Source organism: Thamnophis sirtalis, unplaced genomic scaffold (assembly GCF_051295495.1).
Source record: "Thamnophis sirtalis isolate CommonGarterSnake01/CBP01778 unplaced genomic scaffold, rThaSir2_p1.2 scaffold_7, whole genome shotgun sequence".
Classification (NCBI taxonomy): Eukaryota; Metazoa; Chordata; class Lepidosauria; order Squamata; family Natricidae; genus Thamnophis; species Thamnophis sirtalis.
This window is the reverse complement of record NW_028261387.1, coordinates 27,731,198-27,755,640: the sequence shown is the minus strand read 5'-3', so window position 1 is coordinate 27,755,640 and position 24,443 is coordinate 27,731,198. Positions and strand designations below refer to the sequence as shown.

Below are 24,443 nucleotides of genomic sequence, written 5' to 3'. Positions count from 1 at the left end.
CCTAGCCAATGTAAAATGTTGCCCTCTTCAGCATGGCTGTTATTGAAACAAACGAAAACCTCTTTGTTATGTATGATAAATGCTAAGTGGGATAATTTAATTCAACAACTAAACTCCCTTTACCAATTCCCCATATAGAAATACCTTGAAATTCCTGAATAGAAATATCTTCTTAGCTAAAGAAACTGCTGTGGGTCAGTATTTTTCATATATTAATTGGTTAATATAACATGTTGGTATCTCACATTATCCATCTTGTTACTTTTGAGAGCTGTGTCTGAAAATTTACTGTCAGATAAATTCTTTTTTTAAAAACTGAAATGCAAGTCTGGTGTTCTGTTTTCATGAAGTCTGAATGCCATAGCTCAAAAAAAGCTGTTCAGCTTCATTCTAGACATGAACTTTGGAAAGGTGGCAGAAAAAAGCAAATTAAACTGCTGTGCCTTTCCCTCCCTCCGGGTAGTCTACATTCCTTTAAACTCTCTGAGATCAGGCTTTTACCTCATTATTTTTCAAATTATTTGGCCCAGAACTTAACCACTTTGACTCCTGCTAGAAATGAATCACCTTGCCGTGCATTTTTTTTTTAAAGGGAAGCTGTTTTGAATTTTAAGGTTCTGAAGTTAAATAATGTATCCTGAGGATTTCAATTTCCTCATTAAAATTATTTTCCTCCCTAATGCTATTAATGTTAGTAATAATTGTACTAATAATTTAACTTAGTAATATTACCTGTATCACGTTCTCTCTGTACAGTGATATTTTTTGTTTCCTTTGTTAGTTTGCAAATAGAATGTCAGGCCTGCAGCCAGGTTCCTTTTGGATCTTTGCCCTGCCACACTTCTATGCTACTATGCTGTTTCTATAGTGGGGAAATGGGAGGGGGGATTGTATGGAATAGAATGTTAGTAGCCACAATAAAATTGCTTTCTAGATTGCCAAGGTCATCCTTTGTCTTGGTACCTCTGCACCTGACTGGAACTGGATGGGTGGAACTGTCAGCCTGGCAATAGAAGATTGGATCATGTGATGGACTTGTGGGTGTGGGGGCAAGATCATGAACTTTAACTTGGGGGGAAAACGGAAGAAGCTTCAGATTTGGGTTAGGGTTAGAGTTAGGGTTAGGGCTAGAGTTAGGGTTAGGGCTGACATAGAAGTTGCTTGTATATGTTCACTAAATCCCTGCCATGTGAATCTGTAGCTGCTAACAAAACATTAGCAAAAAGTCCAGAACCAGTATGAACTTACTTTCAGAGAAATTAATGTGGATGTATGCTAATAAGAGAGAGAGAAAATGTCCATGTCTAACAGAGCAGCTTAGGTTTGTTTGAAATTGGGCTTGGTATATATCATATTACTTAAAAATTTGAGAACCCTTTAGGATTTTCAATATTTCTAATACATATGATGAAAATACGATTTGTTCTCCACATAGTCTTAAAACTACCATGTTTTCCCGAAAATATGACAGGGTCTTATTTTCTTTTTACTTACAAAATATGGCCTCGGGCTTATTATAGGGGAGGGCTTATTGTTTTGGGGTTGCCGGGCAGCTGCTCCCTTACGAACTGGCTCCCGAAGAGCCGGGAACAGCCTCAGGGGCGAAGCAGCCATGAGGTGACCAAGCTCACGAGCAACCACCCGGTAAACCCCCTCTCCAGCCGGGCAGAGCGCCATTCACTGACCTAGGGGATGTCCCTAAGGCACCAAGCCATGTGGTGCTCTGCCCGCTCCCCAGCTCCCATGGCTTGGCACATTAGGGATACCTCCTAGGTCAGTGCATGGAGCTCTGCCGGGCTGGAGAAGGGGGTTGCGTGAGCGCCTGTTCTGCCCCAGCAGGCATGCCTCCTAGCCTCAACATGTCCGGGCCCAGCTCTCCCTGCAGCAGCCGTCGCCACGCTCCGAGCATAACGTCTTCTCCGGTTCCAAACTCCCAAACTCAGCTGCCGAGTCTTCCAGCAGCGGCCGCTCTAGGAGTGCTCTCTATGGTTGTGGGCTGGCTGCTGGAAGACTCTCTGTCCGGAAGACTCTCTTACAAGTGGGAAGCCACAAGCTTCCCACTGAAGTGGTACCTATTTATTAGCATTGCCTGTTTTTAAACTGCTAGATTAAGAGGCGAATAACGGGAACTCATCCTGTTGCGTAGGTCTCAGCTCTCGAACCTGAGCTATCAGCTCAGTGTTTTAAACGGCTGAACCCATGGCCCTGGAGTAATGCACAGGGACTTAATACCTACAGAAAGAAAAGAGGATAGAGAGAAAGAATAAAATGTACATGCTAAAAGAAAGAAAAAAAGAGGAAAGAATATAATAAAGAGAAAAAAAATACATGAAATGGTTTCCAATGTTCATCACAACAAATTTAGTAATTCTTCACACTCTAAAGTTAGAAAAGTTTATCTCCATATCACATATCTCTTATATATAAGCAAATCCTTAAAACATACTCTTTCAGTCCTAGGATCAGCAAAATGTCCATGAAGAATAGCCAGAATTAACAACTTATTTTATTTTAACCTTGTTTAAATAGTTATAGTTATAGTTTATTGGTCTTGTATGCCGCCCACTCCCGAAGGACTCCGGGCGGCTTACAATAAAAAGGGGAAGGGGATAAATAGACAAAACAACAATTTAAAATACACAACATTCATAGTTACCGTGGGGCTGGATACTTCAACAGCCCCCCGACCTGCCAGACCAGCCAGGTCTTAGTGGCTTGGCGGAAGGCCGGGAGAGTAGTAAGGGTCCGGATCTCCACGGGGAGCTTGTTCCAGAGGGCTGGAGCTGCAACAGAGAAGGGTCTCCCCCGGGGGGTCGCCAGCCGACATTGGCTGGCAGATGGGATCTGATTGGTCTTTGGGAGGTAATTGGCAGGAGGCGGTCTCTCAGGTACCCAGGTCCGATGCCATGTAGGGCTTTATAAGTAACGACTAGCACCTTGAAGCGAGTTTGGAGACTAATGAGTAGCCAGTGCAGCTCCCAGAGGATAGGTGTAACGTGGGTGTACCTGGGTGCACCCACAATCGCTCGCGTGGCTGCGTTCTGGACTAGCTGAAGTCTTCTAACACTCTTCAAGGGCAGCCCCATGTAGAGCACATTATAGTAATCCAGTCTTGAGGTCACGAGGGTGTGAGTGACTATCTGAAGGGCCTCCCAGTCCAGGTAGGGTCGCAATTGGTGCACCAGGCGAACCTGGGCAAAGGTCCCCCTGGTTACAGCCGACAAATGGTGTTCTAAAGTCAGCTGTGGATCCAGGAGGGCTCCCAAATTGCGAACCCTCTCTGAGGGGTGTATAATTTCACCTCCCAGCCTGAGAGATGGAATAATTGGCCAATCTTTGGGAGGGAACATCAATAGCCACTCGGTCTTGTCAGGATTGAGTGCAAGCTTGTTCATACCCATCCAGACCCTGACAGCCTCCAGGCACTGGCCCATCACTTCTACCACTTCACTGAGTTGGCACGGGGCGGACAGATACAACTGCGTATCGTCCGTGTATTGATGGTATTTAATCCCGTGCCGGCGTATGATCTCACCCAGCGGCTTCATGTAGATGTTAAATAGGAGGGGGGACAGGACCAAACCCTGCGGCACCCCATAATTGAGGGGCCTTGGGGTCGACCTCTGCCCTCCGACCAACACCGACTGCGACCTGTCCGAGAGGTAGGAGGAGAACCACCGAAGGATAGTGCCTCCCACTCCCACCTCCCGCAACCGTCGCAGAAGGATACCATGGTCGATGGTATCGAAGGCCGCTGAGAGGTCAAGGAGCACGATAGAGGGGTGACCCCTATCATTGGCTCGCCAGAGATCATCGGTCAGCCCGACCAAAGCAGTTTCCGTGCTGTAGCCAGGCCTGAAACCCGACTGAAAGGAATCCAGATAATCGGTTTCATCCAAGGACCATCGGAGTTGAAAGGCCACCACTTTCTAAACAACCTTCCCTACAAAGGGCAGGTTGGAGACTGGACGATAGTTACTCAAAATGGCTGGGTCCAGAGAAGGTTTCTTCAGGAGGGGTCTCACCATCGCATCCTTTAGGAGGAGCGGGAAAATTCCCTCCCGGAGAGAGGTGTTAACAATTGTCTGGATCCAGCCACGTGTCACCTCCCTGCTGGTTGAGACCAGCCAGGAGGGGCACGGGTCCAGTATACAAGCACTGTTCCCTCTACGGTGCGCGGCTGCGCGGTCGCGCACGTGGCAAGAAAACCCCACGCAGCAGTTTCTAACTGCCATGCAGTGATTTCTGCCAAAGCAAACGTGGGGAAGTCCTTTGCAGGCAGCTAGAACTGGCCGCCTGCAAAGGACCTCCCCAGACTTGTTTTTATGAGCACGGAGCGACTGACGGTAGTTTGTGCCGGCCGTGGCCGCTCAAACTAGCATCAGTCACCCCTGTGTTCAGCAAAGTAAGCCCGGGGAGGTCCTTTGTGGGCGGCTAATCCTAGCCGCTTGTGCCCGGCGCTGCGGCTGTAGTAACCCCCCAAAGCCCCTGCCGCCACCAGAATATCTGCTGCCTCCTCCTCCTCTAACAGCACTGGATTTGCCGCCCGACGCCGCGGCTGTGATGAAGCCGCCAAAGCTCCTGTCAGCAGCACCCCCGCCACCCCCTCCACGCGGAGCACCTGAGCTGCTCGCACGCTATCCCTTCCCCTTTCTCCTCTGCCGTGCTTTTGAGGAGCCATGAGGCCATGGGAGTTAGTAGAAAGGCGATGGAGGGGGCAGAAGCAGGAAAAAAGGCCTCCTGGTTTCTGAAAAGCACGGCGGAGGTGGAGGCGGCGGCAGGGGTAACCCAGAGCCCAGCTGAGGTGCTCCGAGCGGAGGGGGAGGCACTGCCGCCGTTGCAATGGGCAGGGGCGCCTGCAGGAGCTTTGGAGGCTTCACCTCGGCTGCAGCGCTGGGCAGCAAATGTGGTGGTCCTCTTGGAGGAGGAGGGGGAGGCGGCAGCAGTTATTCTGGTGGTGGTGGGGTTCGTCGGCATCTTCAGCGGCAGCCCTGCCCCCTGTGAAAAAATCCGAAGATGGAGCAGATCCACGCAATTGATGTCGCCGCAACATGACTGGAGGAGGAATTCTGGGAGTTGAAGTCCACAAGTCTTAAGCTGTCAGGTTTGAAGATCCCTGTGTTTTTTTCCCCTAAAGGGTTATGGATGCAAGGATCTTGTAACTTGACAGCTTTAAGACTTGCATGCTTCACTGCCAGAGTTTCTCAGCCAACATGACTGGAGGAGGAATTCTGGGAGTTGAAGTCCACAAGTCTTAAGCTGTCAGGTTTGAAGACCCCAGAGGTTTTTTTCCTAAAGGGTTAGAGGTGCAAGGATCTTGTAACTTGACAGCTTTAACACTTGCATGCTTCAATGTCAGAGTTTCTGAGCCAACATGACTGGAGGAGGAATTCTGGGAGTTGAAGTCCACAAGTCTTAAAGCTGTCAGGTTTGAAGACCCCAGAGGTTTTTTTCTAAAGGGTTAGGGGTGCGAGGGTGTTGTAACAATAGCTTTTAAGATTTGCGTGCTTCAAAAGCTAGACTTTCTGAGCCAACATTTTGGTTGCTAAGCAGGAGTGTTGTTAAGTGATACTGATATTATATAACACTTTTAATTAAGCGGGTCCCTTGAATAAACATAACTTTGAGTTTCAAATAATACTGATTTCGTTGTTGTCTTAGGTGACATCTGTTAAAAAAATTCAGGTGCTCAGGCATGAAAATATGCCGCTCAAACACTATACTTTTCCGCTCACACGGAAAAAAAATTAGAGGGATCATTGTATACAAGTGGAGGCACTCACCGCTCCCATGGCCTTGTCCACTTCCTCAGGAGAGACAAGTTGAAACTCGATCCATGAAATGCGCTCAAGACCTTCCCCTGGTACCTCGGCTGGTACCGTGCAATTGGAGTCCAGCTCTGTCCGAATCCGAGCGACTTTATCCGTTAAATACTGAACAAATTCCTCAGTTCTATCTTGTAAAGGGTCATCCGCATCCCTCCCTTTCAAGAGGGAGCGGGTTATTCTAAACAAGGCGGCTGGGCGCGATTCAGCGTATGCAATAAGGGCGGCAAAATGCGCACATTTCGCTGCCTGTATTGCCACGAGATAGGCTCTGATAAAGGTTCTCATCAGTGCTCGGTCTGACTCAGATTTACTGGCCCTCCAGCGGCGCTCTAGGCGTCTCTTTTGGTGCTTCATCTCCCGGAATTCCTCGGTGAGCCAAGGGGCCCTCCTGGATCCACTACCTCGGAGAGATCGCAAAGGTGCAATCCGGTTTAGAGCTGCCGCCGCCGCTGTATTCCAAGCAGCGACTAAGGACTCCACCGGACTGTGGACGAGAGTGTCAGGTATTTCTCCAAGCGCCGTCTGAAATCCCATAGGGTCCATCAGGCGCCTGGGGCGGAACCACCTAATCGGTTCCACCTCCCTACAGGGGGGGATTGGTTTCCAAAAGTCAAGCCTCAGTAGGAAGTGATCAGACCATGACAAGGGCAAGATCTTAATGCCCTTCAACTCTAGATCACGTCTCCACTGCTCCGAGAGGAATACGAGATCAAGTGTGTGACCCGCTGAATGAGTCGAACCCCGAATTACTTGGGTCAAGTCCATGGCTGTCATGGAAGCCATGAACTCCTGTGCCCCGTCAGAGCGTTCACCGAGTGTAGGCAGGTTGAAATCCCCCAGCACCATAAGCCTGGGAAACTCTACCGCCAGCTCGGCTACTGACTCGAGGAGCGAGGGGAGGGCTGTTGCAACGCTGTTGGGAGGTAGGTACATTAGCAACAAACCCACTTGACCTCCAAGGTCCAACTTCATCAACAGGGACTCACACCCGACAAGCTCTGGAGCAGGGATCCTACAAGGGACTAATGACCTTCGGACGATGACAGCCACTCCTCCACCCCTTTCCCTGGGGTCACAGCTGATGAAGCACCTGAAATCCTTCTGGGCACATTTCAGTGAGGGGGACTCCTCCCTCCGGGCCCAGCCAGGTTTCAGTAATACATGCCAGGTCTGCCCCCTCGTCTAAAATTAGGTCCCGGACGAGGGGAGCTTTGTGAACCACAGACCTGGCATTTAGCAATAACAGCCTGAGACCAGGGCCCTGACAACTCTCGCCATCTGTCCCTGGAGTGGAACTAGCAGGGCCGGAAGGAGGGATCTCTGTGACGTAGTGAACCCTCCTTCCCCGGTAATGGCTAGCCCTGAAGTTCCCGTCGTACCTGCCTCTCCCCATAGTGACCGTAATGCTCCGGCCCACCCCCGCACCCGTAGACCCCATTTCCCCTCCTACAGCCTCTGCTCCATCCAGCAGGCGATTTATATCAATCATTCTAGGACGGGAGGTAGGCCTGGGCCCCCTACCACTTCTGCAATAGCACTCAGTGGAGGCCAACTTTATATTCTTTTAACTTCTAACAATACTTATTTTGTTCAAATATTGTTATATGATTTGATTTATTTTCATTTCTCATTTGTTTCATCATACAGTTTTTAAAGGCTTTTTACAAGCCTCTCTTGTAAATCCAATATAAAAAAATATCCACTCTCTTCGTTTGTTATTTGTATTTCTCTTTTAAATTTTAAATTCTCAGGTAGATAAATTCTTTCGTAGACTCAGTGAAACATCCTCTTCTAAATATTTCTTTTGTCAGTAGTAAATCCACTTTCGATACCATCTCAATTTTCTCAGATAAAATTTTTGCATCTTACATTTTTTAAATAACATCTTTTAGACATAGTCTAAACAAACATTATTACTGAAATTGTTAATATTGTGGCTACTGTCTCCTGATTCTTAAAATGCCTCCATTAGTATTTTTATTGTCATAATTTTTTCATTGTCTTTCTGACTTCTGTAGTCCCCATAATTGTTCACTTTTTGAAATCTTCATCATAACTCTTAAACTCTCCCACATCCCTTTTAAATCACGGACCACCCCAGAGGCAGGAGGATATCCTGGCAGAAAATTAATTCCAATCTGTCCATCAATACAAATGGGGTTTCTTTAAAAACATTTTTAAAGGAAACCTTTTATTAATCTAAGTTGTATATATTTAAAACTATTTTGCAGACAGAAACATGGGGCATCTGTTTCCAGCTTTGTATTTAAAGATTTTCCTGCAGATTTACTTTATGTTTTTTAAAATTACTTCTTAATAGCTTTTGTTTCTCTTTCTGTCGCCTTGCAAGAAAAAGTTTCAATTTCTTTCTGGTAGAATAAGAACATTAAAGGAAGGAGATGGATGGAGGGAGGGAGGGAGGAAGGAAGGAAGGAGCTACACCATATAGGAAAAACATATTTTCCTGTCTGATTGCCATCATTTGTATTCTGTTTTATTATAAATGTGTTCTGATATCCCCATAAATAAAAAAGGCTCAATATAATTCATAGAAGGAAATGAGGAAACTATTCAGAATTATTCTTTTTTTACTTATTTCAACCAGTGGTGGGTTCCGGATCCCGTCGCAACCAGTACACTGCGATGGGGCCGTACATGCACGCTGCCTGCACATGCATACCCACCGCCTGCAATGGTCCAGCTGCTTGGTGTAGCATAGCGCAGGCGCCCTACACTCCATGCACATGCGCAAATGGCCCATTGGGTCAAATACAGGTAAGGACAACGGGCAGGCAGGCGGGCCCTCCAGAGCACCATACCGGAACGGTACCTGGTGCTCCCAGCAGGCACCGGTATGCCTGTACTGGGGCGTACCGGCCGTAACCCACCAATGATTTCAACTACACTTAAAACTAACTCTAAAACAGTCAATGTTCAAGTAGCCAGTCTCTAATTAAATGTCTGAATGACCTTAGAGAAAGAGGGGAAGAGATGTTGCCCACGAAACAATCAGACAGGAGAGTCAGAAGCCCCCAGTGACTTAATAGTCAGAGAAAGAAATAATTAGGAAAGACCTGCCCTAATGGATCACACAGTTAAAAGTGACTAGGAAGTGTATGCCTTCAGACTTGCAGGATTGTGTCAATGTAGCCTTACAATGAACTAGAATTAGTCATCTAGTCCTGTTTCATGTCTGGTTTACCTGAGATGACTGATACAAGCAAACCAAAGAATTTGAGGAGACGACGACAATTTTTATGCTTAGTGAATTGGAATATGTACTGCCTACCTATTTTTTTTTTTTGCTGATAAACAGACCTTTCAAAGTTCTTTTAAAGATTTATTTTATTTATTTATTTAGTTAGTTTGTCAAGCATGTACGAGATAACAAGTATAGGTATAAACATGGACATGAACACAGGAAATGGGTACGAATAAGTGGGGACAGTAGGACAGGGATGGTAGGCATGCTGATGCGCTTAATACATGCCTCCTTACAAACCTTTTAGGAATGGGGTGAGGTTTTTTTTTTGTTTTTTTTAAGTTAAACTTATATACCGCTTCATAGGGTTTTCAGCTCTCTCTAAGCGGTTTACAGAGTCAGCATATTGCCCTCAACAACAATCCGGGTCCTCATTTTACCCACCTCGGAAGGATGGAAGGCTGAGTCAACCCTGAGCCGGTGAGATTTGAACAGCCGAACTGCAGAACTGCTGTCAGCTGAAGTAGCCTGCAGTGCTGCATTTAACCACTGCGCCACCTCGGTCCCTGGTAGACAGTATAAGGTTAAAGTTATGGGGGTTTGAGGATGTAACAACAAAGTCAGGTAGTACATTCCAGGCATTGACCACTCTGTTGCTGAAGTCATATTTTCTGCAGTCGAGTTTGGAGCGGTTTACCATGAGTTTGTATTAGTTGTTTGCCCGTGTATTATTGCAGTTGAAGCTGAAATAGTCATTGACAGGTAGGATATTGTAGCAGACAATTTTGTGTACTGCGCTTAGGTCAAACCGTAGGCGGCATAGTTCAAGGTTGTCCAAGCCAAAAGTTTCAAGCTTGGTGGCATAAAGTATTCTATTGTGAGCAGAGAAGTGGAGGACTCTTCTCGTGAAATACCTTTGGACTTGCTCAGTTGTATTGATGTCCGATATACAGTGTGGATTCCATGCAGACAAGCTGTATTCTAGAATTGGTCTGGCAAAGGTTTTCTATGCCCTAGTTTGCAGTGCAATGTTACCGGAGAAGATCCATTGCAGTCATAAAGACTATCCTGAATCTTAAGATCACAGAATCCTCAAATGTGCCCTCACAAAATCAGCAGGACAAACCAATATTGCACTAGTGACTTTGTGTATTTATGTTCCATCCGTTTTGAAGGGCATGTATATAGTTAAACTCACAGACATGAAATTTAACTTTACTAAAAGAGTTTATTAGAAAAAGAAAGTGTGGCTTATCTTCAAGGTAAGCAGTCAGTAGCATGATGTGAGGGGGAAATAGTAAGATCCAGTATCACATTCTTTTTTGCCATGTGTTTCTAAAAAGCCCCTACTGCTTTGCTATATAACTCCATTTCTTGTTGACCCTACTCTACCTAAGGCAGTTTTAACCAGGACAGGACCCATTTTTCCTGTTTTGCTGGCCAAGGAAGGAAAATCCAAACTATATCATTGCAATTACAAGAGCTAAGACAACCTCTAATCACATCACCCAAAGCAGCACAGAATGTTTGAATCTGTTCCACTCAAAATGACCTTCTTTTGATTCATGCTAGAATCAAACCAGACCATTCTGTGTTGTACATAACTCATAAAACATACACATTTTGTTTTGAATACAGACTATTGAGGTTTCTTTTGTAAACTCTGCTACGGACTTCCATATGAAGTCTGAAGCTTTGGTAGATGTAAATAATAAAGACAATTCGGTCTGTTGTTTTTAAAAATGGAGTAAGTCAAAGTTATATTTATTCAGAGTTAATCTTTAAATCAGAGGAGTTTGAAAATTGAGGAGCATGATTTGCATTTTGTATATTAATATGTAGAAGGGAATGCTGTTAATTTAATGATTTCGTACTTCTCCAGCTTTTGTAAGGCAACTTCCATTTTACAGAAATTATCAGTGTGTAAGACGTGTTTTTTATGATAAGTCACATACAACATCTGTATTTATGGTATAATATAATTATTAGTTTATAGTATAATATAGGTAATGTTATCCTCGACTTATAACCACATTTGGGATCAGGATTTCCATTGCTAATCAAGGCGGTTGTTAAGTGAGCCACACCTGATTTTACAAGCTTTTTTTGCCATGATTGTTAAAAGAATCACTGCCATTGTTAAGTGAATCACATGGTTGTTAATCAAGTCTGGCTTTCCCCATTGACTTTGCTTGCTGTAAAGATTACAAAATTGATATTGTTTGAAATGTGTGTTCTTCATTTGAAGCAATTTCAAGTTGAGTATTCATTAAAGCCACTTTGACAGTAAATGCCAATGTGGTATAGTGAGATATATGTTAGATGCCATCTGCGGAAAATCAAATTTATCCACTCTGAATAATAGAAACTCCTTCTGCTTGGAAGAATCTGGAAGAAAACAAAGACAGAGTTCCCCTGAATTGTCTCCTGGATAAAAGGGATATAAATCTAAATAACAAGAGCAACATAAATTGTTTATGTTGATATATGAACAATATTTTCTTACTAAAAGGCAATAGAAGATTTATATCTCTAAAACTACTGTTTTGAAGTTTAGCTGACAAAATGCCTGTAGATTGCTTCCATTAGTGTAAAATAAGTTACCATTCGTATATCTATTTGAAGCAGCTATTAAATTTCCAAATATCAATTTAGAGGCAGTTCTTGACAAAATTCTCATAGTTTTTTTATTTTTTATTTTTTTACTGAATGCCTGCTAAGATTTCTTTTGTTAATTTGGAATTGCATCCACTGCAAATTGGATATTTACCAATGGTATGTCTCCCCTGCTTCTGTTTATCTGTCTTTTGTGATGTTTACTGAGAATTTTTGGTACCTTTCCCTTCGACTCAGCTTAATTTTTGGAGCCTTTCCTTGGCTGGTTCAGTTCCCTCCAGCCTAATTTCATCCCCCATTTTCTTACTAGGTTCTAAAAGGATAGCTCAGTGGAATAGGGATAATCGAGTCCAAAATGTGATTGTGTCCCTTCTCTCTATCCAGGGGATTTGGTTTTACCTAGGCAGCCATACATCTGGCTCAAATTTGCTCCTGCAATGGATAGTGCTCCTTGTTTTTAACATACCTTTCTCTTGTTTGAGTGCTCCTGAGGTTTGGTGACCATAATAAGCCCAATCCTATCATGATTAAAGTTCTTTTTGTGTGAAATCTTTATGACGTTACTGTAGCTAAAGTTTACATAGCTTCACAGTATAGCACTATGATGGCAAATTTATGGCACCTGTGCCAGAGGTGGCACGCAGAGCCCTCTGTGTGGACAGACGTGCTGTCGCCAGCTGCTCTTTGGGTTCCATCGTACGCATGTGCTGGCCAGCTGCTCCAGCGTACATGCACATCAGCCAGCTGCTCTCTTCTGGGTTCTGACAGACTTCAGGGTTCCAGCATGCACGTGCCAGAACCCATAAGAGAGCAGCTGGCTGGTGCGCATGCACGTATTGGAACCCAGAAAAGAGCAGCTGGTCAGCGTGCATGCACATGCTGGAATCCAGAAGAGCAGCTGGCTGCTGCATGTATGCACACTGGCCAGCTGCTCTCTTCCGGGTTCTGGCACTCCAGCACATGCATTCTCCAGTTTTAGCACTCATTGCCGAAAAGGTTAACCATCACTGGTATAGCATAATAGCCAGTAATGTTTGGGGAAAGGGTCAAGACGAAGCACCATTGAATGAACCTATGGTGGAATGTAGTCTGGATTCCCAGGAAGGAGGGGCTGCATTCCAGAGGAGCAAAAACCAAAAGAGTTTGAGTGGGAGGAAGAGAGTCAAAACAACTCCTCCCTGGAAATTTGGTAGATCCTGTGACCATCCTAACAATCTCAGTTTCAGAAGTGCTATTTCACAATTTGAACAAATTCTTTGAAAAACTCTTTTTGTAAAAAATTGGTTGTTTTTAAGTATAGCACAATGAAAAAATTCTCTCTCCTGTCCACTTTGTTTTTTTCATTTGTTATCAACTAAGGTGGACAGTTTTGTACCATGTGGGAACCACTAGCTGATACTTCTATAAGCACCCAATTTCTAAGTATTCTTACAATACTTAGAATAACAATATATACGATGAAGCTCCAATGGCAAGCTGGAGAAAGACAAGTATTAAAAAAAAGTTATTTTAAATTGGGGTAATGGGCAACATACAATACAATACAATAGCTGAGTTGGAAGGGACCTTGGAGGTCTTCTTGTCCAGACCCCTGCCTAGGCAGGAAACCCTATACCTTTCAGACAGATGGCTATCCAACTTTTCCTTAAAGACTTCCAGTATTGGGGCTTTCACAACTTCTGGAGGCAAGCTGTTCCAATGATTGATTGTTTTAACTGTCAGGAAATTTCTCCTCAGTTTTAAGTTGCTTCTCTCCTTGATTAGTTTCTACTCATTGCTTCTTGTTCTACCCTCAGGTGCTTTGGAGAATAGTTTGACTCCCTCTTCTTTGTGGCAACCCCTGAGATATTAGAACACTGCTATTATGTCACCCCTAGTCTTCCTTTTCATTAAATGAGACATACCCAGTTCCTGCAACTGTTCTTCATATGTTTTAGTCTCCAGTCCCCTAATCATCTTTGTTGCTGTTCTCTGCACTTTTTCTAGAGTCTCCACATCTTTTTTACATCGTGGCAATCAAAACTGAATGCAGTATTCCAAGTGTGGTCTTACCAAGGCATTATAAATTGGTATTAGACATCATCTGTAGTTTATGGATATAATCTACCATCATTTTTTTACTTCATTGTAAAGATGAAGCACAATAAAAATTAATTATTGCAATTAAATTCTGTGACCTTTAAGTATGCTAATGCTCCACTTTTTCTGACAGTATGATATTTAACTCACAAGGATTGTTATTCCTATTCTTTTCAAGCTTTTAAGACACTAAATCTGGTGCTAATTTATGTTAGCCATGGTGCCATAGTACTGATTAGTGTTCTGTCCTTTCTGATGAAGAAGGACGTTTTTAGCTCAAGACTGAAATATGGGGTCCCCTCATTCTGTCCTTTTTATAAGGTTTTGTTTTGTTTTTATTAATTTCACTTGTCTTTTATGCTCGAAAGCTATTAGTACAGGCATGGCTGTTACAATTCTCATTCCATACCAGGAATCAATATAGTGAAATTTGCTATCAGACTGTCAAAAATTAGGATAGTGATGTCAAAAATCTCCTGACATTCTGAATTATTATTGTTTGTAGAATAAAGTGGGGCTTTTAACAAAGCTCATTTTTAAGACATTTAAAGGGGATGTCTTTAGATGCTCATGTGAATAAAAAAAAAAAAAGATGCAGAGCCAAAGAGTCATGAAATGCTATTGATCTTTGTGTAAAACTTAAAGATATACAAATTTCTGCTGCAGATAACTGGTAATAATGCAGCTAATGCTAGTTCTGTTAGGTTAAGTAATATCTGTAGTGGACAAGAACCATTTTATTGATTAAAAAAAGTAAATAGAATCAGGCATCTTCATGTATTTTAGTTTAATAATTATAAATAATTTAAAAATCCTTTGTTGGAAAATGGCAAGTTTAGAGTTAGGATTACAGTGTTGTTATAATATGTATATATTATTTATTATGTGTATAATGATATATGCATGTATGAAAATACAGAGTTTGAATCACAATAGTGTGAGGCTGGTTTTGTTCTATTTTTGTCTAACATAATCTGTAGAAATCATTGTTTCATATCTGGGTCTAGATTATCAATTCTGATAATAAGAATATCATGATATTATAATATATCATATTTTGTAATTAGGTTGTATCTTTTTCTCAACAGATCTTTGTGTACACTTGTATGTAAATGGACATTCTCCTCAGAAACTGGCTGGGATGATAGTTTTTGGAAATCAATTGGATTAGAAGATCTTATGGCAAATAAATATTCAAAAATAGGTAATGTACAGTATTGAATTCTTTTTAACTGTTGGATTCAGTAAGAAATTTTAAGGCTAGATAAGAGTCAATTCAAATGTAATTGAAAGCTATATTTACTATTATAATTATGTATTTTAGGAACTTTATTTAAGAAAAGTATCCCTAAACAACTTCAGTTGTAACATTGTATACTGTATTCTATATTTTGTGGTAGAAAATTGCTGGAATCTTTCTGTCTAAATTATGATAATAGATACTTACTTTACAAAATCTGTGTACCTGACTAGAATCTGTTAAACTTTTTGTTTCCTGTTTTTAGCTTTTGTTTTCCCAAGAATTGATGTAGGTGTAACTCATAAGTCATGCTTGGATTAAGAAAAGGGAGAGAGTTAACATGTGTAATAAGACTTATTCTGGCTTAATATCTTTAGTGATGTAAGTACATCACTAAAAAGTAAATGTATTTTAAAAGCATTAAATTTTCTCAAGGAAGTATGAATATAGCTCACTCCTGTTTTCACCACCATAAGAACCCTATGAGGTTGACCAGAGAGAAAGAAAGTGACCCAAAGACATGATGTAAGTTTTTGTAGTTCAGGGCAGAATGAAACCAAGGTCTCCCTACTTTGGTACCTTAACTGCTATATTATACTGTCTCTGTAAGAAAGCAATGTAAACCTAGATTCATTTAAATGTGGTGGGGAAAAACAAAACAAAGCATTCAATATTTACTCATGGTAAAATAAACGAAAACAGATGTCAAATGGACATTTTATTATCAAGGTTTTGTGAGTTTCAGGCAGGAACTACCACAGCGAAGGCCCATTGGTGTGTGTTACAAGGTCACAAATAGTCAATTCTGCACCTACAACAGATAACTAACTGTGACTGAACAGCAAGTTTTACCAAAATGGGTAAGCTCATCACTGAGAGATTGGAATATTTGGTCTGTTCCTCTTTTTTTCAGCAAACAAATTCTAACTGTGGATAAAATCTTCAAGTACTGAAATTTAAGGAAGCTATTCAAATCTTGAAATGGTAGTTGACAGAGATGCCTACAGAGGAGAGTCAAGGGAGCAGTAAACACTAAAAAGCTCCACCCTATGGGATATCGCTCATGGTTGATATCTTAATCCAGTCTTTTCTCTTGGTCAGTCAAAAGATAAATCAAGGAATTTCTAGCCACTATGTACACCATTTTCAAGGGAAAATCGGAGTACAACCATGATAAATTGATATTTTTCTTGGCTTTCATTAAACATGACCCTACATTATGATTCTAATTTACAGCCAAGTTCCGGTCCAGTGTTAGGTATTATCAGTGGTGGGTTGCTAGCCGGTTTACTACCAATTCGCTCATGCTCGTGCTTGCGCATGCACAGAAGCATATACAAAATCCAAAAACGAAAGAAAAAAGACTAGAACCATGTGCATAAAGACAAAGTAACAAAGACATGCAGTCTATTTTGTCATTTTGTCATCATGCACCCTTCTGTGTTGCTCTCCAAAACAATTGTGTGAATCACAGATTGCTCACTCTACATACTACAGAAGGGAATTTGATTTGGACTAGTATACCTCCTGCTGTTTCTAGTAAAAAAAATCTGGATTTTAAAAATGTGATTAAACTGATATAATTTAACATGCTTTGTGAACTCAAGTACAATCATTTTACCAATTTGAGCCAAAGTTTAATGACAGCGTTAATCTCATTAACTGCACAGTACTTAAAATGGATTTCCATTTAAGACTGTAATGCTCATTTGGCGAAATTTTTCCAGACTAATTGTAATCAATTTTCCTTGTTCACTTAATGGGCTTTTAATGGCTATGCTAAGCAGCCATGATGTGAATGGGAACATTATCATACATTTTAAAAAAATTACTTATTTTAAAATACCCTTCATAGTTAATCATTTAGATTTTATTTTTCAGCTGTAGTGTAATTTCCTAAAATAAATGGAAATCAGAAGATATTGGTAATAAATGTATGAAGGTTTCTTGTATTCAATAACTTTTGTATGCTACTTTTTTATTTACATTACATTAAAATTTTTGTATAGGCTGTTCTTCATTTATTGTACCACTAATAAAGAGTAACATCATATAGTAAAGTCTCTGTTAGAGAAGAGGAAACTTTCATGCTTTAGAACACTTTGCCCTAAAAGTGAAGGGAATTGTATTGTATATTTCAATACAATACACTAGCAGATTTGGAAGGGACCTTGGAGGTCTTCTAGTCCAACCGACTGCCTAGGCAGGAAACCCTATAACATTTCAGACAAATGGCTATCCAACATCTTCTTAAAGACTTCCAGTGTTGGGGCATTCACAACTTCTGGAGGCAAGCTGGTCCACTGATTAATTGTTCTAACTGTCAGGAAATTTCTCCTCAGTTCTAAGTTGCTTATCTCCTTGATTAGTTTCCACCCATTGCCTCTTATTCTACCCTCAGGTGCCTTGGAGAATAGTTTGACTCCCTCTTCTTTGTGGCAACTCCTGAGATATTGGAACACTGCTTTCATGTCTCCCCTTGTCCTTCTTTCTATTAAACTAGACATACCCAGTTCCTGCAACCGTTCTTCATATGTTTTAGTCTCCAGTCCCTTAATCATCTTTGTTGCTCTTCTCTGCACTCTTTCTAGAGTCTCCACATCTTTTCTACATCGTGGTGACCAAAACTGAATGCAGTATTCCAAGTGCGGCCTTACCAAGGCATTATAAAGTGGTATTATCACTTCACGTGATCTTGATTCTATCCCTCTGTTTATGCAGCCTAGAACTGTGTTGGCTTTTTTGGCAGCTGCTGCTCACTGCTGGCTCATATTTAAATGGTTGTCCACTAGGATTCCAACATCCCTTTCACAGTTACTACTGTTGAGCAAGGTACCACCTATATTGTACCTGTGCATTTCATTTTTCTTGCCTAAATGTAGAACCTTACTCTTTTCATGATTGAATTTCACTTTATTAGATAGTGCCCAATGTTCAAGTTTGTCAAGATCCTTCTGTATCTTTAGTCTATCTTCTGGAGTGTAGGTTATTCCTGCCAGTTTGGTGTCATATGCAAATTTGATGAGTTCCCCATTTATTCCCTCATCCAAATCATTAATAAAGATTTGAAGAGTACTGGGCCCAAACAGAGCCTTGGAGTACTCCACTGCATACTTCCCTCCATGTAGATGCAGTTCCATTGAAGACTACACGTTGAGTGCGGTTGGCCAGCCAGTTACAAATCCATCTGGTGGTGATGCTGTCTAACCCACATTCTTCTACTTTATCTAGTAGTAGGTTATGGTCTACCTTATCAAGTGCCTTACTGAACTCCAAGTAAACTATATCGACGACATTCCTCCCTTTCCTGCCTTAGAAATTGCAGATAGGTCTTAAGGTTGGTTAAAAAGGCATTGTGATAGATTTATTCATAAGAAAGTACTTCTGTCCAAATTGTCCACAAGGAATCTTGATCTGTGTGTTGAGTCCACTTTGTCAGGCTATCCTCTCTTTGGAATATAAGTTAGAATCTGCTTTCTGGGTTTGTTCACTTAAAATATACAGTTTCGGAACTGGAGGCTGAAATATATGAAAGCATGGTTGTAGGAATTTGATGTCTAGTTTAATGAAAAGAAGGACATGGGGTGACATGATAGCAGTCTTCCAATATTTGATCGGCTACCACAAAGAAGAGGGGTCAACCTATTCTCAAGGCACCTGATGGCAGGAAAAGAAGCAATGGATAGAAACTAATCTTGGAGAGAAGCAACCTGGAATTAGGGAGAAATTTCTTGACAGTTTGAACAATTAATCAGTGGAATGATTTGCCTCTAGAAGTTGCAGATGCTCCAATACTGGAGGTTTTTAAGAAGAGATTGGAAAACCATTTGCCTGAAATGGTATACAGTTTCCTGCCTTGGCATGGGTTGGACTAGAAGATCTCCAAGGTCCCTTTCAACTCTATTATTCTGCTTCACCTATTTTTCCATTTTCCAAAAGTGGAAACAGGAAAAAATCCCTGTCTGTTGAAAGTACAAACAATGGCTGTTAAACGGGGATTCCTTAAATGCTCCAAGTTACTTTCATAGTTGAACATAAGGTTTTGGCTGTGTTTTCTGATGCCATCTAATACAGTGTTTCTTAAACTGTATTTCATGAAACACCAGCATTCTCTGAATAACTTGACATCTTATTAACATGTTCCTTGAATTGTTTCCAAGATTCAAGCCAACAGTTTTGTGGATTTTGGATTCTTCATGTGATAGCCTTGGGGTTTTTGACACCCCCCCATTTATTTTTGCAATTTTATAGATGCTCTTAAATATTGGTCTTTCAATTTTTTCTTCCTCTGCCTATCAGAGTTAAAGGAGCATTCATAATAGTGGAAGGGAAGATATTTGCAGATTTTTCCTTAGAGGTTGTATTGAAACCATTGAATCATGGAAGTCTTTTGAACGAAAGTTTAGCCCAAATATGACCTTTTAAATATATTTTTTCCTTTGACAAATCTTTGTCAGACTGGGTTTAGAACATTTAAAGACATATTGAGTTGCTGTGTTGAATCCTCCTTCAACTAATGATTCCAGTCATTGACAAAATATAAAATCATATATAAGCTCATGCATCCAATTACAATTTATAATCTATTTATTATATGTAAAGAAAGTTTAAAACATTATTAAAATATAAAATAATTCAATATCTTTTATTGTTTTTCCCTTTTTAAAAAGAAATAGTCATAGGTATTCCTTATTGAAAAGTTTAATGCTGTATCAATAATCTTGCCAATTGGGGAAGAATTTGATTTTGAACAGCTCTAGTAAGTCCCAATAGAAAGTAATTGAAAGCTTCAGTGCTGGATCAAAAAACCCAAATTCTTCATGTGGTAGCCTTGGGGTTTTTGACACACACCCCCCCCCCCCATTTATTTTTGCAATTTTATAGATGCTCTTAAATATTGGTCTTTCAATTTTTTCTTCCTCTGCCTAACTGTAATCCTAATAGCAATTACCTTTTGGCAATTATTTCTTTCCACGCTAAAAGGATACTACTTATATGTTTAAGCAGAAATTTGAGCACCCTAATGGCCAAGTTGCCCTGCGGAGGAGTTTTTTTTTTTAAGCTTAAATAATTTATGACGCTCAAGCTACAGTTTGAATACAATATTTATATTGTTCATTTCAAGGACAAGGAAAGTGCTTTCCATTTTAAGTTACTAAACCTATATGTGCAAATAAGAAATTCCTTTATATAATTGATAGTTTGAGATAATAAAACTAGGATATGGCATGTAATAAGCAAAAGTTATACGATGTAGAAATGATAATTAAGTGTTTTGAAGAGAAATCTACATTTAAATTGTAAATGAATAAACAAATGTGAGCAGTAGATTCCATTAGTTTTTATTGCTAACTTTGGTTTTTGTATTTTCGAATTCATTTTATCTTACTACATAATATGGAATGTGTGGTGGATTTTTTTTCTACTACAATTTCATTCCAAAGATTTGTGTAGTTGGATGCATACAAAATTGGCACAACATACAAGTAATTCATAATGTCTATGTATACTTCAGAGAATCTGAGAACAAGTTGTTGGATGCAAGAGCAAAATAGATTCAAGCTGTCTTTTTCTCCAGTTGCCCCAGTTCAGCATTTTGGTATTCTCTATGGGTGCAGAGTTCAGTGGGTGATTCTCTTCCCTTGTGATTTATTCCCTTCTTTTTAGATGGAACACAAATCATTCAGAGAGGCTTTCTGGGGCTCAGTAATAATGCAACAGGGAGCAGATAAAATTTTAAAAGCTTGTATAGTGGCCTGCTTGAATAACCATTGGATGTCAAACTGTATGGCTTAGTTTTTCCTGAAGAACTAAGATATGCTGGATTTCTATTCATGTGTAGTTTCTATATTTTATTTTCACTTAGCATCATCCAACATCACCACTCAATATTTTCCTTTTATGTTGGAAAATTCAGTTGAATTCAGATATTTGTGGAACTGCTCAACCGTAAAACATACACTACTGTACAGTTGAAATTAAAGTACTACCTCAGGAGCTTCAGTGATTAACTATATTTACCTCAGAATGAGAAACCTCCATTTTGCAAAGCCAAGCAAGCCTATCCAGAAGACATTAAGTGAAGCCCCTCACCAAAAGCCCTGTTGATACTGGTTGATCGTCCATGCTTTGCTTTTTGTGTATCAGATTTATATATACAGATAGTCCTGGACTGAACGGCCATTTGTTTAACAACGGTTTGAAATTACAGTTGTGCTGAAAAAAGTTACTTACAACCAGTCCTCATACTTAATGACTGTTACAACCTCTCCATGGTTATATGATCAAAATCCAGTAGTTTAGCAACTAGCATGTATTTATGATGGTTTCAGTGACTGGGGTGTGTGTGTGTCACCTGGTCACTATTTGTGATTTTCTATCTCAATCTCAATCAGAATAGGTCTTCTAATCAATCCCCTGCTCAAGCAGGACACCCTATACCATTTCAGACAGGTGGCTGTCCAGTCTTTTCTTTAAAATCTCCAATGACAAAGCACCTAAAACATCTGAAGGCAAGATGTTCCACTGGTTGATTGTTCTCACTGTTAGGAAGATTGTCCTTAATTCCAGGTTGCTTCTCTTCTGAATTACTTTCCATCCATTGTTTCTTGTCTTGCTCTCTGGTGCGTTGCAAAATAAGTTGATCCTCTCTCTGGCTGGCTTCCAATAAACAAAATTCAACAGGGAAAGCCAGAATTGCTTAACGATGATGTGATTAGTTTAATGACCACAGCAAAAGAGCTTATAAAGTTGAGTGCAACTAATTTAACAACTGCCTTCCTTAGCAACAAAAGTTCCGTTTCCAATAGTGGTCATAAGTTGAGGATCCCCGTATTTCTGTTCAGAAAGATCATTCAAACAGATTATGATTAAAACTGTAGAAACTAGTTGGTAAACACCCCCTTGAATCAAGCTCAATTCTTGGTAATTAGATAGCATATTCATGTAATTCTGTTGGAAACAGTAAGTGTTTTGCCACCCTCCTTCTGGTATATTTCCAACTTCTCTCTCTAACCTTTTGCCCTGGGTTTTCTTATGATCACCCAACCAAGTGCACCAGTTTAATTTTTTTCAAGATCAGACACGGTCTCTGGTGTTGCTATTTATTTGGATAAGACCACATAAAGAAAGAAGAATAAAAATAAATGAAGTACAGTGTTTTTGAAAAACATAACAGAGGTAAATTAATATATAAATAAAATCAGGTGTCAAGAAGAAATGCTGGGGGTGGATGAAATCTGGCAAGTCAATCTTTTTTCTTCCCTCACACAAAGAGGACATGGATGAAATGTAGATGTTACATTGCATCTACAAACAGCTGATATTAGGCTTCAGCCTTAATTGACTTCTTGATAAATATAGAGAAGTAGAAAGGTAAATGACAGAAATATGCAAGAGCCATTATTTACGTTGAAAGGTTCTTTATGACATCCTGGGAAACATAATAATATTTAGAAATGTCTCATATGAATACCTTCCTGAGTCACCAAAGTATAAGAAGGAAGGAAGGTACATTACAATCAACACACAAAGTTCTAGTTTTCATGTTTCCATTTTCTCTCTTTTTTCTTTTGATGGCTAGCTTTTTAAGCAGATCTCACCATGAGCAGCTACATATTTCTTAACATTTTTGGATTGTTATTTTTCTTAAAATAAAAATCTTTTTGTTGCTGTTAGTTACTCCAATGTTGGCTATCACACACCCCAAAACTACGTAGATTTGGAAACATCAATTAAAAACAGTTTTGTAAAAGTTTATTTCTGCGGAGGCAGGAGTTCCAACTCCCCAGATTCCAAGTGAGGGGTAGATCGCCTACAAGGACATGTGATAGCGTGGAAATTATATGCTTGGTAGAATGTTTTCATCCTTGGGAATAGATATCTAGATGTCTGGTGAAAGACATCTTCTAAGGTAGACATCTTAGGGACAGAACTAATAAGTTGATATGGATTCTGGTACAATGGATGCTCAGCTTAAGTGTCTTTAAAACATGACCCCTGATTTCATGTCATTAAGATCATAACCGAACACCTGAATTGTTTGAAGAAATACACAGTGATGACAGTGACCTAAGTAATTACCGTAGAAGAGAAGGATTTGCATTGTATATTCCATATTCTCATATTGTATTGTAGCAAGATCTTTATTAGGAACTTCATTTCTCTTACCGTTTTGGATGAAAGCCCATAGTTGTTCTTCTCTAGACTTAAATCAGCTAGTTGCATGTTCTACTAAAGCTCTGTACTAATTAGATACTATCTTCTAATATCCATTTGTAGGAAGGAACAGCCTTTCCAAGACTTATGAATGTGCCCGCTCCTGCCTTGATGCTTTGACACCAAGGCTTCTTCTTGTGATTGTAAAGCTATTTATTTACCCATATTTGGGTGCCTTACTCTGCCCACCAGAATATTGCTTGGTTACTCAGTGTCCCAGATAGCTCAATGGGTAGGTAGATAGAATTAAATAAATATTGGAAACTGACATGCAGCCCAGGCAAAGTGACTGGTATTTACTATCTTTATTTCCAAGGGTACATAACCTCTGCTGGGCTAATTTTTTTTTATAACAGTTTTAACAATTAAAAATACACAAGGCATAAATCTTCTATGAGAAATTGACATTTTAAACTATTGTCACTTATAACAATCACACACAATAAATATAAGGTTTGAATTGATGTTAAGACTTTAAAGATTAATATCAACATTGCTAAATGGACCAGGGTTGCACTGTGAACCAGTACTCCTGGCTTAAAAAAATAGTGACACACCCTTAAATTTATTTAACCCTGAGTAAACCATATATAATTCTGACACAATATGATATACAATGTCCTAGATGTGGCTTCTGAAGTCATTGACCATGAAAACCCTAACTAAAGTTTTCACTGTCTTTCTCTCTATAGAAAGTAGAATCCACTGATCGACATTATTAAGTTGCCTATCCAGCAATTAGGAGATTTCATTATTATTCCACCAGCTATGATTGACAAGTAACAAAATAGGTAGATCTTAATACATCAATAAATTCAGAACAAACCCTCAATAGTATTTTGTGTGTCTGTTATGGTCAGGATGGTGAAATACGTTTATGTGTGTTCAGCAAAAATAACAAAAATGCTTTGACTTCATAAAAGAATAAGTCTTCATAAAAGAATATTGGAGCGCAATACAAAAAACCCCACACAAACAGTCATCTGACAATTACCAGCATTACAATTACCCATGTTAACTGAATAGATAAAGAGTGACAATATGGCTAATATGAAAGCAGCATATATACAATATGTTCTCTTGTTTTGTTCTAACTATTTGTAATGGGGAGAACATCTTGTATTTACTGTGGCAAATAAATAAGCAGGGAACATTCATAATGTATGAGCAATAAAGCAACAGAAAGGAAGTAAATTAAAAAGCATAAATATTAATTTTTTACACAATAAAAAGCCTGGACAATAAGTAGGTCCTTGATACT

At 40.1% G+C, this 24,443-nt stretch overlaps 1 protein-coding gene across 4 annotated transcripts in view; it reads left to right on the top strand.

Annotated features, from left to right (window-relative positions):
- Positions 1–24,443, top strand: part of FGGY (FGGY carbohydrate kinase domain containing) — a 178,245-nt gene that overhangs the window by 43,231 nt on the left and 110,571 nt on the right. For all 4 annotated transcript variants that reach the window (XM_087719589.1, XM_087719588.1, XM_087719587.1 and 1 more), the window contains one exon: positions 14,814–14,929. In XM_087719589.1, coding sequence (XP_087575715.1) covers positions 14,814–14,929 — 116 coding nt within the window. The remainder of the gene's footprint in view (positions 1–14,813; positions 14,930–24,443) is intronic.